General features: G+C 43.2%; 1 protein-coding gene and 1 pseudogene across 2 annotated transcripts in view; one reads left to right on the plus strand and one right to left on the minus strand.

Moving 5' to 3' along the window:
- The window catches only part of ELOVL2 (ELOVL fatty acid elongase 2), a 70,198-nt gene that overhangs the window by 24,227 nt on the left and 29,266 nt on the right, over positions 1-16,705 (plus strand). For both annotated transcript variants that reach the window (XM_033408088.2, XM_004281036.4), the window contains exon 2: positions 15,925-15,988. In XM_033408088.2, the coding sequence (XP_033263979.2) occupies positions 15,925-15,988 (64 nt within the window). The remainder of the gene's footprint in view (positions 1-15,924; positions 15,989-16,705) is intronic.
- LOC101281108 (60S ribosomal protein L4-like) lies at positions 8,265-9,705 on the minus strand (annotated as a pseudogene).

Genomic DNA, 16,705 nt, shown 5'->3' on the forward strand with positions numbered 1-16,705 from the left:
AACCTAGAAAAGTGGTACAGATGAACCGGTTTGCAAGGCAGAAATAGAGACACAGATGTAGAGAAGAAACGTATGGACACCAAGGTGGGGAAGCGGCGGGGGGTGGTGGTGGGGGGAGTGGTGGTGGTGGTGTGATGAACTGGGCGATTGGGATTGACATGTATACACTGATGTGTATAAAATGGATGACTAATAAGAACCTGCTGTATAAAAAAAGATTAAATTTAAAAAAACCCTCAGACTTTATGGCAAACAATGCAGATTCTTCCTGTAACATCCAATTGGATGTCAAGGAATCAGGGTTAAAATGCAGGTGTATATGTCTGGGCTATCTTAGTGCAGATCACTAATAGAGTGGACTTTCCTTCCTGAGTTCTGTACTGTGTTATTTGCACTGTATTAAAATAATAATAACACTGGTAATGATAAAAAATAATGAGATTAGGGCTTCCCTGGTGGAGCAGTGGTTGAGAGTCCGCCTGCCGATGCAGGGGACACGGGTTCGTGCGCCAGTCCGGGAAGATCCCACATGCCGCGGAGCGGCTGGGCCCGCGAGCCATGGCCGCTGAGCCTGCGCGTCCGGAGCCTGTGCTCCGCAACGGGAGGGGCCACAGCGGTGAGGGGCCCGCATACCGGAAAAAAAAAAAAAAAAAAAAGGGGGGGTTGTCACTGGACTTCGCTTGGTTTGGGGCTTTGATTTTTTTTGTACAATTTTAACCTACTAGGGAAAAAGAAATTCTGTTTTTACTTCTAACAAAATGGTAATCCGACCGGTGTTTTGAGAACAGACGGCTACAAACGCATTAAAGAAAGCCCTAAATGGGTTTCTTTTGATCAAAGAAAAATCCTTCTCTTAGCGTGGGAATCGGCCACTCTTCACGCAGACACCTCTTGCTGTGGTGTATGTTAGTGGATGAAGCGGAGGGGAGTAACTGAAGAGTTGAAGGACCCTCTGGTACCCTTCTCTGAAGGCATCTCTGAAAGACCTATAGCAAAATACTGAACAGCTACCGATCTTTTGTTGAATTTTGTTAGCTTAGAGTATGTAATATAAGGCTCAAGATTTAACCAAACACTGCCAATTACTCTTGAGAGTTGTGCTGATTACTATTTTTTCCAGCTTTATTGAGATATAACTGACATATAACATTGCGTAAGTTTAAGGTGTATAATATGATTTGACACATTTATTGCAAAAACAAATTATCACTGTAGCATTAGCTAACACTATCTCATCACATAATTACCATTTCTTTTTTGTGGTGAAAACATTTAAGATCCACACTCTTAGCAGCTTTCAGGGACTATAAAATACAGTATTGTTAACAGTATTCACGATGCTGTGTATTGGATCCTCAGAACTTAATAATCTTATAACCGGAAGTTTGTACCCTTTAATCAGTGTCTCCCAATTTCCCCCACCTCCCAGCCCCTGGTGGCTACCACTCTGCTCTGTTTCTATGATTCAGCTTTTTTATATTCAATGTATTTGTCTTTCTCTGCCTATTTCACTTAGCTTAACATCCTCAAGGTTCATCTGAGTTGCTGTAACAGTAGGATTTTCTTTTCTGTCACGGCTGATACTCGTGTGTGTGTGCGTGTGTGTGTGTGTGTTGTTACATCTTTATCTGTTCACCCATTGATGAATGCTTAGATTGTTTCCATATATTGGCCTTTGTAAATAATGCTGTAGTGAACATGGGGGCACAGATTTCTTTGAGATCTTGTTTTCATTTCCTTTGGATATATATCTAGAAGTAGGATTCCGGGATCATATGGTAGTTCTATTTTGAATATTTTGAGGACCCTCCATACTCTTTTCCACAGTGGCTGCACCAATTTACATTCCCACCAACAGTGAACAAGGGTTTCCTTTCTTCATATCTTTGTCAACACTTTTTTTTTTAACTCTTGTCTTGTTGACAACAGCCATTCTAACAGGTGTGAGATGATAGTTCATTATGGTTTCACATTTCTGATTAGTGATGTTGATCATCTTTTCATATACATGTTGGCCATGTGTATGTCGTCTTTGGAAAAATGTTCAGTTCCTCTGCCCATTTTTTATCAGGTTGTTGTTTTTTGGGGGTTTTTTGTTTTTTTTTTTTTTTACTATTGAGTTGTATGAGTTCTTTTTAATATTTGTTTGTTTATGGCTGCATCCAGTCTTAGTTTTGGCATGTAGGATCTTTCATTGCAGTGCGCGGGTTTCTCTCTAGTTGCGGTGCGTGGGCTCTGTAGTTGCTGTGGTGCATGGGCTTAGCTGCCCGGTGGCATGTGGGATCTTCGTTCCCCGACCAGGGATCAAACCCACGTCCCCTGCATTGGAAGGCAGATTCTTAACCTCTGGACCACCAGGGAAGTCCCTGAGTTGTATGAGTTCTTTATATATTTTGGATATTAACCCCTTACCAGATATATGATTTGCAAATATTTTCTTCCTTTCTGTAAGTTGCCTTTTTATTTTGTTGATTGTTTCTTTTGTGGTGCAGAAGCTTTTTAGTTTGATGTAGTCCCACTTATTTTTGCTTTTCTTGCTTGTGCTTTTGGCATCATATCCAAAAAATCACTGCTAAGACAAATGTCAAGGAGCTTTTTCCCTGTGTTTTCTTTCAGGAATTTTGTGGTTTTGGGTCTTATATTTAAATCTTTATTCCATTTTGAGTTAATTTTTGTGATTTGTGTAAGAAAGGGGTCCAATTTCACTCTCCTGCATGTGGTTATTCAGTTTTCCCAACACCATTTATTGAAGAGACTGTCTTTTCCCCATTGAGTATTCTTGGCTCCCTTGTCAGATGTTGGTTGACCACATATCTGAAAGTTTATTTCTGGGTTCTCAGTTCTGCTCCATTGGTCTATGTGTCTGTTTCTGTGCTGGTATCTTACTGTTTTGATTACTAGAGCTTTGTAGCTATATTTTTGTTTGAAATCAGGACATGTGATGCCTCTAGTTTTCATCTTCTTTCTCAGGATTGCTGTAGCCATTGAGGATCTTTTGTCATTCTATACAAATTGTAGGCTTTTTTTCTACTTCTGTGGAAAAAAATGTCATTGGAATTTTGATATGGATTGCATTGGATCTGTAAATGGCTTTGGGGGAAGCATGGACATTTTAACAATATTAATTCTTATCCATGAACGTGGGGTATCTTTATTTGTGTCTTCAGTTTCTCTCATCAAGAGTCTTGTGGTTTTCAGTGTACAGATCTTTCATCTCTTTGGTTAAATTTATTCATAAGTATGTTATTGTTTTTGATGCTAAAATGGAATTATTTTATTTCTTTTTCAGATGTTTAGATGTTAATGTAGAGAAAGGCAGCTGTTTTCCATATGTTGATTTTTCTGTTCTGCAACTTTACTGAATTCATCAGTTCTAGAGTTTTTTGGTGGGTCTTTAGGATTTTCTAGATATAAGATCAGATCATCTGAAAACAAAGACTTCTTCCTTTTCAATGTGGATGCCTTTTTATTTCATTTTTCTTGCCTTACTGCTCTGGACTTCCAGTACCATGCTCAATAAGAGTGGTGAGTGTGGGCACCCTTGTCATGTTCCTGATTTTAGAGGAAAAGCTTTCAACCCTTCACCATTGAGTATGATGTTGGCTGTGGGTTTGTCATATATAGCCTTTAAATTATGTTGAGGTATGTTTCTCCTATACCCAATTTGTTGAGTGTTTTTATTATAAAAGTATGTTGTATTTTGTCAAATGCTTTTTGTGCATCTATTGGGATGGTTATATGATTTTTTTTTTTTTTTTTTTTTTTTTTTTTGCCGTATGCGGACCTCTCACTGTTGTGGCCTCTCCCGTTACGGAGCACAGGCTCCGGACGCACAGGCTCAGCAGCCATGGCTCACAGGCCTAGCCACTCCGCAGCATGTGGGATCTTCCCAGACTGGGGCACGAACCCGTGTCCCCTGCATCGGCAGGCAGACTCTCAACCACTGCGCCACTAGGGAAGCCCCTGGTTATATGATTTTTATCTTTCATTCTAATATTAATGTGGTGTACCACATTTATTGACTTGCATATGTTGAATCATCCTTGCATCTCAGGGACAATTCCCACTTGATCGTGATGTATGATTATTTTAATGTGCTGTTGTGTTCAGTTTGCTAACATTTTATAGAGAATTTTTACATCTATATTCATCATGGGTATTGGTCTGTGACCTTCTTTTAGTGTCTTTATCTGGCTTTGGTATCAGGACAATGCTGGCCTCATAAAATGAGCTTGGAAGTATTCTCTCCATTTTTTGGAAAAGTTTGAGAGCAATTGGCATTAATTATTCTCTAAATGTTTGGCAGTATTCACCGGTGAAACCATCTGGTCCTGGGCTTCTCTGTATTTTGGGGGTTTTGATTACTGATTCAAGCTCTTCACTCATAACTAGTCTGTTCAGATTTCTGTTATTCAGTATTGGTTGTTTCTAGGAATGTGTCCATTTCTTTTAGGTTATTCAGTTTCTTGGTGTAAATTGTTCATAGTAGTCTTGCATGATTCTTTGTTATTTCTGTGATAGCAGTTGTAATGTCTGTCTTTCATTTCTGATTTTGAGTTCTCTTTTTTTTTTTCCTGAGTTAGCCTAGCTAAAGGTTTGTCAATTTTTTCTTTTCAAAAACTGGCCTTGAGCTGATTACAGTAATGACTAATCTGTTTGTATCAATACAAAATAATAAAATACATATTTCATGAAAATTTAAGTTACTTGTCATGTACTTAGACAGGAATTTCACAGAGTAACATTTCTAGTCATTTAATGTCATGATATCATCTATTTCATCTTTTATTTCAGATGAATAGGAAGAGAACAACCTATTAAGAATTGTGATTTTTTTTTGTTAGTTTAGACTTACGGAGGAACTTATACAACTTTCCTGTGTAATCATTCCGTTAACGTTTCCCTTAGTTTTTAATTGTAATATTTTAATTACACAACTAATATACTGTTAATGATTCCTTATTAAAAACTAAGACATAAGACATATACAGGGTAAAGACAGTCTGTCCTGGCCTTCTCCCACTACCCTTGTCATTCTCCTTTCATCCCCAGTGATAATCATTCTTAAGTTTGTGTGCCCTTCCAAAATTTTTCCTATATTTACATTATATATACTTGTACCTATACATGCATAGGCAGATTGCTGTCTGTTAAAGTATTTATTTATCTAAACCAAATCAGATAATGTGAAGCTCATACTTTACATTAGATGATTTCAAGCCATGATTTTTTTTCTTGTAAAAAGTCATTCTTTAAGGCTTATAGAAAGGCATTCTTCAAGGCTATTAGACTGGGTGGCTTCAACAGTAGAAATTTATTTTCTCAGTTCTGTCACCTGAAGTTGGAAGTCAGGTGCCAGTGTGGCTGGTTTCTGGTGAAGGCCCTCTTCCTGGCTTGCAGACAGCCACCTTCTCCTTGTGCCCTCACAGGGCTGGGGGAGAGAAAGAAGAAATTCTCTGGGGTCCCTTTCTCATAAGGGCACTAATCCTATCATAAAGACCCACCTTCATGAGGTCATCAAAATCTAATTATCTCTCAACGGCCCTATCGACAAATACCATCACATTGGGGGTAAAGGCTTTAACATATAAACATGAGAGACACAAACATTCAGTCCATAACACCCAGACTGTGCCATTTCTTTTAATTAGTAATGTGAATAAAGGTGCCGACTCTTTTTTTTAAACATCTTTATTGGTAGGTGCCGACATTTTAAAAATGACTAAACCAAAGGGAAAATAAATATTGAGGAGTTTAGATAATCTCATCAGTACAAAGGTGGGGATGAAAATGAAGATAAATTCAAAAGGGATAAAGGTCTAAAATTCCATTAAGTAAAAAAAAAAAAATTCAGTTGTATGAATATAGGATGGGTAAAGCTTGAATTTGACAGCAATTAACATGAGAAGTATCTGGTGATGTTGACAGTGACTAACTGATGTGATGTGTGAATGCAGTTTTCTGATACTTTAATAGAAATATAATATCCTGATCAAGAGAGGTCATCAGTCTCTCTGCATTCTTCCCTTAGTAGGCTACTTTCAGAATACTGTATTCAGATATAGCAGATATAAGGAAGAATACAACCAAACCAGTGATTGTTTCTGTTTGTGCAATGTGGATACTGTCTAATGGGTTTGTGGAGACAGTTAATTACTAAAGTGCCTGTGAAATGCATGGTGACATAACTAGTATACAGCAAGTTTGAATTTCATAGAGTAGAATATGCAATAAAATACTTGGTACCTTTGTAGAAAGTAAGCAAGAACTTGGCTTTTTTATGATAAGGTATTTTTTTATGTGCCTTTGATTATAATTGAAACAAATTTCAAGAGACAGTGGTCTAGATCATTCCAATCCAAGCGTGGTCGCATGGACACCTGGGAGCTTAGTAGGAATGCAGACTCTCAGGCCCCATCCTAGGCCAGCTGAATGAAAACCAGCACTTTCATAAGATCCCCAGGTGATCCACGTGATCATTAGAGCTTAAGAGCATGAAAACTTTCAGTTGTGTTCAATGAAAGCTTTAAAAAGCTGTGAAAATGTCTCCAAACTTCTTTTTATACCCTCTTAAAGAGTGATGCAATACTTCAGGTAGAGTGAAAATGAAGGATGATGTAATAGTGATGGCTTCTGTGGCTGTTGCATTGTCCTTCTAGGCAATTCTATCATTCTTACATTTTCATTTTTTTTTTTAGCACAGATTGAAATGGTTGCATATTTGTGAGATAATTCCTAGGATGATTAAATAGCAGATGTTTTAAGATACAGAAAAAATAAGATCTCACAGTGTACCTTAGATTTATAGGAGTCCATTGAACTCGTATTTTAATTGCAAAATAGAATGAGTTTTATTCTACTTTAAAAATATACAAATTTTTTGGTTTGTATTAAAAAAAAAACTCAGAGAATAAAATTCGGTCCAGTAGACCCTGATGATATACCAAGTGTTAAGGATCTTTCAAAATATACTGGAAACCAGATTGTATATACAAAAATGTAGCTAAGAATGCGAAGTGATATGAAATAAGTATCAGGTGAGTACTGTGACGGTTTAGAAGAATGAGAGTTTTGTCAACACATTCATTAAGCATTAAGTGCCCATGAGGTGCCAGACATTGTCCTTGGAGTTGGGATAAAATGGCCTATTGGAACTTATGTTTTGGTGGAGGGCCCAGACAGTAACCAGCCAGTGAATGTTTGTGTAATGCTAAGTGTTATAAAGAAAACACAGAGCCGGTGAGGGGATGGAGACAGATCAGGACGCCACAAAGCAGGGGCTTTCCTCCTCTTCAGTAATTAGGGGAACATGGAAGGAGTCGCCATTCGACCGGACACTGAATGAAATGAGAGAGCCGTGTGGGGTGAAATGGCCCAGAAACAAAACTGCAGCAAGATTTTCTGCTCTAAAGCCCTTTCATCTCCTTAATTGAGTGAAACTGCCTACAGCCTCAGGGTTATTACCTAGGATGCAAATACTATCAAGCCCTGCTTTCTTCATCAGCTTGGTGTCCTGAAATATGTCCCAGCACAAGAAGCAGCGTGAGCTCCACAAGGAGCCCATCGGTCCCAGTTCGGACACCTTTCCCCACAATGGTGTGAAAACAGTGATCAGTTGTTACCAAACTTACTTCAAGTTAAACACAACAGATCCACTTTTTTTAAAAAATATTTTATTTATTTAGGCTGCTTTGGGTCTTGGTTGCTGTGCGCGGGCTTTCTCTAGTCGCGGCGAGCGGGGGCTACTCTTCGTTGCGGTGTGCGGGCTTCTCATTGCGGTGGCTTCTTCTCTTGTTGCGGAGCACGGGCTCTAGGTGTGTGGGCTTCAGTAGTTGTGGCTCGCGGGCTCTAGAGCGCAGGCTCAGTAGTTGTGGCACATGGGCTTAGTTGCTCTGCAGCATGTGGGATCTTCCCGGACCAGGGCTCGAACCCGTGTCCCCTGCATTGGCAGGCGGAGTGGAGCCTTAACCACTGTGCCACCAGGGAAGTCCCCAGGTCCACTCTTGAGCTCAGTCTGTTTACACCTCTGTAAATTGGGGGAAATACCTAACTTGCATGGCTATTGTGAAAATTTTAGCTAATATGCATCAAATACCTGGCATATATTAAGTGTTTGAAAAACAGGAGCTACTATTATTACTCACCATTGTGGTTATTAGTTCATTTATATCTACCTTCATATGTGGCAATCAGATTACAAATGTTCCCCCAGATTCCTCATCACCTGACTTAGTTTCAGTCTCATTATTTGTTCTATGGAGTAATTTTTTTTTTTTGATCATCAGGTCTTTATTCAAAATTAGCTGTCCAAAATGATTTGACCTTTACCGAAAAAACAAATTTAAGTTTATGCGGCAGCCTTCTTTTCCTCTGTGCTGGGTTTCTTTTCTGTGGGCTTCTTTTTAGCTGCTGGTTTCTTGGTCACTGCAGCCTATTTTCCCACCAAAGCCTTCTTTGGCTTCTTCGGCGTCTTCAGCTTCTTAACGCAAACAGCCTCCTTTCCCTTCTTTCCCATCACAGGCTTCTTGCCTGGAATCCCCTTCTCATCTGATTTGGCTTCTAGTGCTGCTACTGCCCTATCCATCCGGATTTTGTGGTTCCTGGCCTGGCGAAGAATGGTGTTCCGGCGCATGGTCTTTGCATATGGGTTTAGCTTCAACATGATTCTCAGGTTTTTCAGTGGATTCTTCTTCAAGACGGCGATGAATCTTCCTGCGTGGTGCTCGGAGGGCTCTTTAGATCTCTGGGCTTTTCAAGATTCTGCTAAGGTCTGTATTGAGCATCTTGTGCGTGGGGAGGTTGTAGTTACTCTTGAGGGGGGCAGCTTTACGCCACATGCCATACAGCTCCTCTAACTTGCGGAAAAGCACTTTCAGTCCAAATGCAGGAACGTCCCACATGCCCCACCAGGAGCCAGTTTCAAAATGTTCAGTTTGCTTACATCAAGCAGAGTAATTCCAGGGATGTTTCTGAAGGCCTTGATGATACCATTGTCCTCATTATAAATGATGCAGGATCCCCTGCTCTGGATACGGCAACGGTTTCTCATTTTGCCTTTGCCAGCTCTCATCCGCTGCGAGGCGTAGACCTTTTTGATATCATTCCAAGCCTTAAATTTCTTCAGGAGCAAAACAGCCTCCTTGGTCTTCTTGTAGCCTTCAACTTTATCTTCAACCACCAAAGGAAGTTCAGGAACTTCCTCTGTACGATGACCTTTAGACATGACCGGCGCTTGTAACGCCGAGGCAGCCAACGCAAAGCAGATGGCATGTTGCTTCTGCGTTGTATTCACTCTGCGGTGCCAGTGTTGCCAGGTCTTGGTTGGTGCAAGCATGCAGCCCCCACGACACATATTTCCAAAAGCACCCTGGCCAGAACGGTGAGTGCCGCCACCTCGAACCCTGGGAGTTCGAGCCACAGCTCTGCCAGTACCCCAAGACTCAGCACTGGTTTGATGACCTGCTAATTCACTGACAGCATAGGGCTGTCTGTTGTTTTTGTGCAAGTTGGTGTGAACAAAGTTCACAGTATCTGGTCGAATGGGAGCCTTGAACACAGTAGGCAAAGTGACATTTTTGCCAGATGACTCCCCCTTTTCGGAGTACACTGATATCAGCGGACGAGCACACGCCATGGCGGGGAGAGGAGAAGGCCACGCTCCCCTCAACCCGGCGGCTCCCCCAGGAAAAGCTATGGAGTAATTTTTATAACGATTTAGAGTTCCCATAAGCGAATTAGCGTTCCCTACCTCGTGCCTCCCCTCAGCCTACCATAGTCAGCTGCTCCCTCCAGGGTATGGTAGTGGAAAGTAGGTGTTGAGTGGGTGGGCCTCTCCAGGGCAGTTTGGGGGGATCAGTGTAAAATGCGTGAGTGGTATCGTGGGAACTCAGCTGCATGAAAGGCGAAGATTTTATCACATCTGCTTTTAGCCATCCTCCAAACCTCCCAGAATCGTTCACAAATGTGAACGCGTTTCCATTCTTCAAACACATGGGCAGCTGGCTGGGAGCAATCCCTCAGGGGCCTGCAAAAGGGGTTTCAGTGTTTGACAGCCATCCCGAGCCTGGGGAACAGGAGAGAGGCCTCACTGTGGAATGGGGCTCTCGTCTGTCCCTTGCCCCTGAGATTTTCAGAGTCATGTCTGGTTAACCTGAGCTGTCAGATCCCATTTCCTCACCTGCTGTCATCGAACACTTCAGATTTAGTTTTCTCTGAAATATTAAAAAAAAAAATGTAAAGATTTGGATACTGTGTCTTCTTCCAACTTAAGAGTCTGTTTCATAATCTTAATGGCTTTTGCTCATTTTAAAAAGCAGTGAGGAAGGGGGTTGGTCATGGAAAAATAGGTAACTATTCTGACTGAATAAGTTTTCTTAAAATGTCGTGTAAAACTACATCAACAGGGCTTCCCTGGTGGCGCAGTGGTTGAGAGTCCGCCTGCCGATGCAGGGGACGTGGGTTCATGCCCCGGTCTGGGAAGATCCCACATGCCGCGGAGCAGCTGGGCCCGTGAGCCATGGCCACTGAGCCTGTGTGTCCGGAAAAAAACTACATCAACAAAATAGGACCAACCCAAGAGCTAGAATCATTGGATTTTTATACAACATAATGCCCGTGATAAATACTAAAAACCGTAACTGCCTAAAACAACACTGAAGGAATGTGAAGAAGGAATGAGTGAAGGAGGGAGGAAAGAGGAGGAAGGGGAGGGGAGGTGAGAAGAGGAACAAGGAACATGATGAAGGAAAGGACAGGGGAGAAGGAAAGGAAGAGAGAAACCGGCATCTGGTTTAGAGAGCGCTTAGAGACCAGAGGACGCACCGGCGGGGCTCTGGTGGCAGGTTTATTTCTGCCTTGCTTCCTGGCTCGGCTTCCGTAGAACGGCCCTGCTTCATGGTGATAGCGATTCTCATCCGATTGCAAGACGGCCTTTGCAGAGGAAAGTCTGAGCCGTCCAGGTGTTGAGGCTGAGGCAGTCCCCGCAGCAATCAGAGTTCACACCTTCAAGAACAGACCAGGAAGTGGCCTCCTGTTTGAGATGCCCCTGATTTACGTTGAGTCTCAGTCATCACCGTGGTGGCCAAAAATTAGGTGTGCCCCTCACGGCTCTCCTGTGTCCCAGGTACTCTCAGAACATGGTAGCAGAGGCAGGAGTGCATGGTGATCCAGTCCACCTGTGCTGAGAGATGCATGTCATGTGGCCGGGAAGACCATCTCACCTTTCCATAAGAAGTCAGCCCAGTGGGTCTGCCTCTGATGGGTCGCCGCTACCTCCAAGTGGTGTTCCTTCTGGCAGTAGAACAAGGGGCAGATGCAGGGCAGCACTGGGTGGTGCACAGCACTGCTCCCGGGGTGGGATACGCAGGGTGTGGGGGGTGATGATGGCAGTTGCAGTGGACGTGATGAGGTAGGTGGAGGTTAGCTTACTCTGGGCTAGGGCTCTTTGATCAGAAAGATACATTTCTCTTTTTTTTTTTCTAATTTATTTATTTTTGGCTGCGTTGGGTCTTTGTTGCTGTGTGCGGGCTTTCTCTAGTTGTGGCGAGCAGGGGCTACTCTTCGTTGTGGTGCACGGGCTCTAGGTGCCTGGGGCTTCAGTAGTTGTGGCACGTGGGCTCAGTAGTTGTGGCTCACGGGCTCTAGGGTGCAGGCTCAGTAGCTGTGGCGCACGGGCTTAGTTGCTTCGCGGCATGTGGGATCTTCCCGGACCAGGGCTCGAACCTGTGTCCCCTGCATTGGCAGGCACATTCCTAACCACTGTGCCACCAGGGAAGCCTGGAAAGATACATTTCTGATGCTCTTTATTTCTTTCCATAAATGCTACTTTCCATATGGAACCATTTCCCTCTAGATTGTTCCTTAAAGAACATCTTGAGCATACCTTGCGGTGCAGTTCTGATGCTACAAATTCTCTCATCTACGTGTGTATGAAAATGTCCTTATTTCACCCTCATATTTGAAGGATATTCTGCTCCTCTCCTTTGCAGTCCCCAGGCAACCACTGATTTTCTATCACATAGATAACTTTTTACATAAAAGGCCAGAAAATAAATGGAAACAGAGAGTGTGTATTCTTTTTTTTGGTCTGGTTTTAATGCAACATCATAATTTTGAGCTTCATCCATGTTGTGTGTACATCAGTAATTCATTCCTTTATGTCGCTGAGTAGTGTTTCATTGTGTGGTTATAGCACAGTTTGTTTACCCATTCACCTGCCCTGAGTATTTGTATAGGAGTCTCTGCACGGATATGTGCTGTATTTTCTTTTGGGTGGCCTAGAAGTGGCATGCTGGATCATATGGTAGGTGAATATTTGTGTTTTTACCAAACTGCTAAACCGTTTTCCAGTGTGGTTGTACCATCTTACATTCTCATCATCTGTGGTCGGCAGTCAGGGATACACCTTTAAATAAGGCCCTACCTGCTCCCAGCCTTCCCATGCTTCAGCTGTAGCTATACACAGGCACAAATTGAATTCAAAGTCATGGAACGTGGGCTTTATTACACGGGCAAGGGGAAACAGCTAAAGTTGTTTTGGATGTGAGCTCAGAGAATTATTCTTTGGCAGAGAATTCTGTGGCCTGGGGAACTTGGCACGCAGTCCGGAGGGGGAAGCTATGGCCACGGACAGGCGTTTCCCCGGCTGAGAGGATTCTTTTCCTGTGTGGAGGGGAATAGCCAAAGGATGACCAGAGTGGTGCCCTCTGAAGTGTGGGGTGCAGGGCGGCAGCCGTCTTGCCCAGGTCTAAGGGCGGAACTATTCCCTTCTCCTAATCCAAGCTCTCACCATCTTTGAAAACCCACGTTAGGTCTTCACTGGCGTGACGTCTTCGTCAGTGTGGCCGCTCTGTGTATCTCCGCCTCCTCAGCTGCTGGGTGCCTGCCCTTCTCCGCGTCTCACTTACCAGTTTGTCTGTAAGCTCTTGAGGCAAGCACTCTATCCCTTTTTTCTTCATGTGTCTGAAAAGTATTATGTACATAATAGCTGTTCAGGAATGTGGGTTGAATGAACGAAGTGCTGCTGGAAGTTGGTTTTTCTCAGCTCCTAGGGGTCACCTGAGAGTGTCCAGCACGCTTCAGCGTTTACCATACGTAGGACCCAGGGTACAGCTGGGAGCTCGTTACCCACGCTCTGATCTCATCCTTTGCTAACAGTTCGTCCTTAGTTGGCTGACGCTACCCCTTCTCTGTACTTTCTCTTACCTTATACTGACCCAGGGTGAACTCTGATTTGTTCTTCTGATGTCCTCTCATCATTGTCTTTTTAGACTACATCCTCACTAACTGTATTAAATAACCCAGAACCAAAGAGGTAATTGTTTTCAGGTTTCTGACTTTCCCAGCCTTGGCTTTATTTCTGTCAGATAGGTCCCTAGAGACCCTGGCCATAAGCATTTCCCAGGTGAGTCATGTCTCCGTATGTTTGCTGATCTCTTCCCTCCTTCTCCATCTAGACGACATCCTGGAGTCTTTCAAAACTCAGCAAAGCAGCAGCTTTTCCTGGAAGGCTTCTCTTTTTATAAGAGATTTGCATGAAATCTCCTGGCTTTTCTTTTGTTTCAGGTGTACAGTATAATGATTTCGTATTTGTATATGTTGCAAAATGAGCACCGCAGTAAGTCTAGTTAATATCCATCACCTCACAGTTACAGTTTGTTTCTTGTGATGAGAACTTTTAAGATCTACTCTCTCAGCAACTTTCAAATGTGCAATACAGTGTTATCATCTCTAGTCATCATGCTGCACATTGCATCCCCCTGACTTAATTTTTTTCATAACTGAATTTGTACCTTTTGACGCCCTTCACCCGTTTCTCCTATCCCCCAGCCCCTACCTCTGGCAACCACCAATCTGTTCTCTGTATCTGTGAGTTTGGTTTTTTGTTTTGTTTCTTTTAAAGTCCATACATAAGTGAGACCATACAGTATTTGTTTTTCTCTTACTTATTTATTCACTTAGCGTAATGCCCTGAAGGTCCATCCACATTGTCGCAAATAGCAGGATTTCCTTCTTTTTATGGCTGAATAATACTTCCTTTCTCTCCCTTCTTACAGCACATCGCGTAAACCCCTCTCATCCTCCTTAAAAAACTGGTCCGTAATTACTGATTACTTGCTTGTTACCCTATCTGAAGATAAGGACCATGCCTTGTTTGACTTCATGTTTCAGCATCTAACACGGTGGTGGTGCATAGTAATGTCCAGAAAATCAGTTAATGAATCAGTAAATTAATGACTGAAAGAATTCGTTCGTATTCATCTTTCATTCTCTTATTTTCTGTTCATGTCTTCCCCTCTTTTGTTTGTTTTTCTCCACTGTGACTAAATTTCTGCAAGATAATAGAAATAATACGAGCTTTGTGACCTTTAGAGTTTTCTTAGCTCGACAGATGTTGGAAGATGGATTTTGAACCCAGCAAACAAATTGGAAAAGTTTAAATGTTGTGGGTAGATGTGGCAATGAAGATTTTATTGGTGTCTGTCATGAGGGTGGGAACATCATTGGGGTTAACATTCTTTGCTCAGGAATGAGAGGCCTCTGGACAGATCTGCCCTATTCTAACGGCAACACAAAGTTCTGTCACACTGAGATGTTAGATAGTTGACCTTTCTCCAATCTGGAGGTCTCCCAAGATGTCCATTATGGAAACCAAAAGTAAAGACAGTGTTTAAAACCTTCCAAAGTTGGTTTAGCCCAGATACTTTTCATAGAGATATGATGACATGATAAAGGTCCTAATACACTGGTCAGCAAGTCGCGGGTGCTAATAAATGCTAGGCTTTCATCGTTATCCTCCTTCCCAAGCTTCCTAAGGTTCCCAGAGACCTAAGTTTCCTTGACATTTCTCTTCGGATCAATGACACGAATAAGGGACAGATGCAAACTGTACGTGCCAGTCACCAACGTGCACGTCTTCTTTACAGATGGCAGGAACTTAATTCTCCTCTTCTGCACCTATGTTTTCTTTGAGAATAAGATGCTTTTGACTGCACTCCAGCTATTGATTATGGAGAACATTCTGTACAAACTTCCTGAGGGCCGTCCAGGAAACTCACACGCAGTCAGGGACCGGTCCACTCGCCCAAAATCCCCCTCACAGATCCCTTTCCTAAGAGCACTGTGCAGTGATCCAGCTTTTCCTACATTCGCTTGAGGGAGGTGCTCTAGACCTTAGCAGCAGGGGTAGGGAACACCTGAGCAGGTATTTTGAGAGGTATAATGTCAGAGCAGCGTGAAGGGAGCCAAGTCAAGAGCCAGCAGCCAGTTCATCAGCATTAAGATTCTTAGAAGAAACTCTCCAGTCTCAATCTGAATCCAGTTAAAGTGGTGGTAGTTAATCTGGGATACCCTAGTGATGCTATCTACTGTACTGTTAAATAGATGCTAATGTACTGAAAATGTTTTGAAAACAAACAAAACATAAAGGTAGTGGGGAAAATAGCTATAGTGCTTCATTTCCTTACTTGAAAAACGTCGTCTTTATGGCTTTACATTCAGCTTTGTGAAATACAATTCAGCTGAATTTTCATTTAATAATTATGTAATGCAGGTGTAGACTTCTGTTGCTTGCACACAACCCCTGTTAATTGCAGCAATAGAAGTTGCTTCTGGAAAAGGACGCCTCTAAAAGTATTGTCCAGGGAAATGGGATGGTCAGTAACCCTTCAGTGTCTAAAGGTACCAAACCTGTCTTCCAGGACTCCTCTTGCCTAAGAAAGTGAAAGAGGAATTGTTTCCTTCCAAATCCTTACAAGCTTGTGAATGAGGCTGCGTTTACTGGTCCACTTTCCTTAAGTCTCTGCAGTCAAAAGTCCTCAAGGCCAGGACCCTTGGAGAGTCTGTCAGCCTCATGTTGTTGGCAGTGGTTCATTTTGAGAGATTCCAAAAACACCCACTTAAATCATTTTTTCTTTGTCTTTTCAGGAGCATCTAAAGGCCTTTGATGGTGAAATCAATGCCTTTTTGGACAGTATGTTTGGACCTCGGGGTGAGTGAGCTGCTTGAGAACTCAATGTGGAAGGAACACGGTTTAGTTAGAGAGGAGGATGGTGTCCCTTCTGGTGTCTTGACAGTGGTACTTGGCATGGAGGGACTTACCCGCCCTCACCTTCGATGTCCTTCTCCCAGAACGTGCGGAGGCGCCCCTCCCTCCTGCTCAGCCTCTCTCGGGATTCGGGCTCCGGCAGCGGGAACAGCGCGCGGTGCGCTCCTTGCCTCCGGCCGCCAGGTGGCGCTGCCTTTCCTTCCAGGTCTGCTGCATCCTCTCCGCCCTAACGCCCACCCTCCTCCCACTTCCTCACGCGCACAGTCACACGCAGCCCTTCTGACCTTACCTGCCCTGGGCAACTCCCTCTAAGGCTGTGTGGGCTTCATCGGCCCAGGGCCACGAGGTCGGGCTCCGCAGCTCAGCCGTCTGAGTGTCCCGATGTTTCCTCCACCACCGGTCACTCGGACCACTGCGGGGCGTCCCGATGCGTCTGCCCCTTTCTCATCATCTGTTAAGTGTCAGCTGCACTAATACTTTAGAAGCCTAAATCACAGAATGTGGTACTCTGGCTTAACACTCACCAGCGTCTTCCGGCGTCCTCAGGATGAAAACCCAGTTCCTCACCGCGGACCATGCAGTCGGGTACTGTGCAGCCGCAGCTGCCTCTCCGACGCCACTGCTGCTCTAGACATCTTACTTCCTCGACATGTAGCAGTT

The sequence above is a fragment of the Orcinus orca genome, chromosome 10 (genome assembly GCF_937001465.1).
Source record: "Orcinus orca chromosome 10, mOrcOrc1.1, whole genome shotgun sequence".
NCBI classification, from domain to species: domain Eukaryota; kingdom Metazoa; phylum Chordata; class Mammalia; order Artiodactyla; family Delphinidae; genus Orcinus; species Orcinus orca.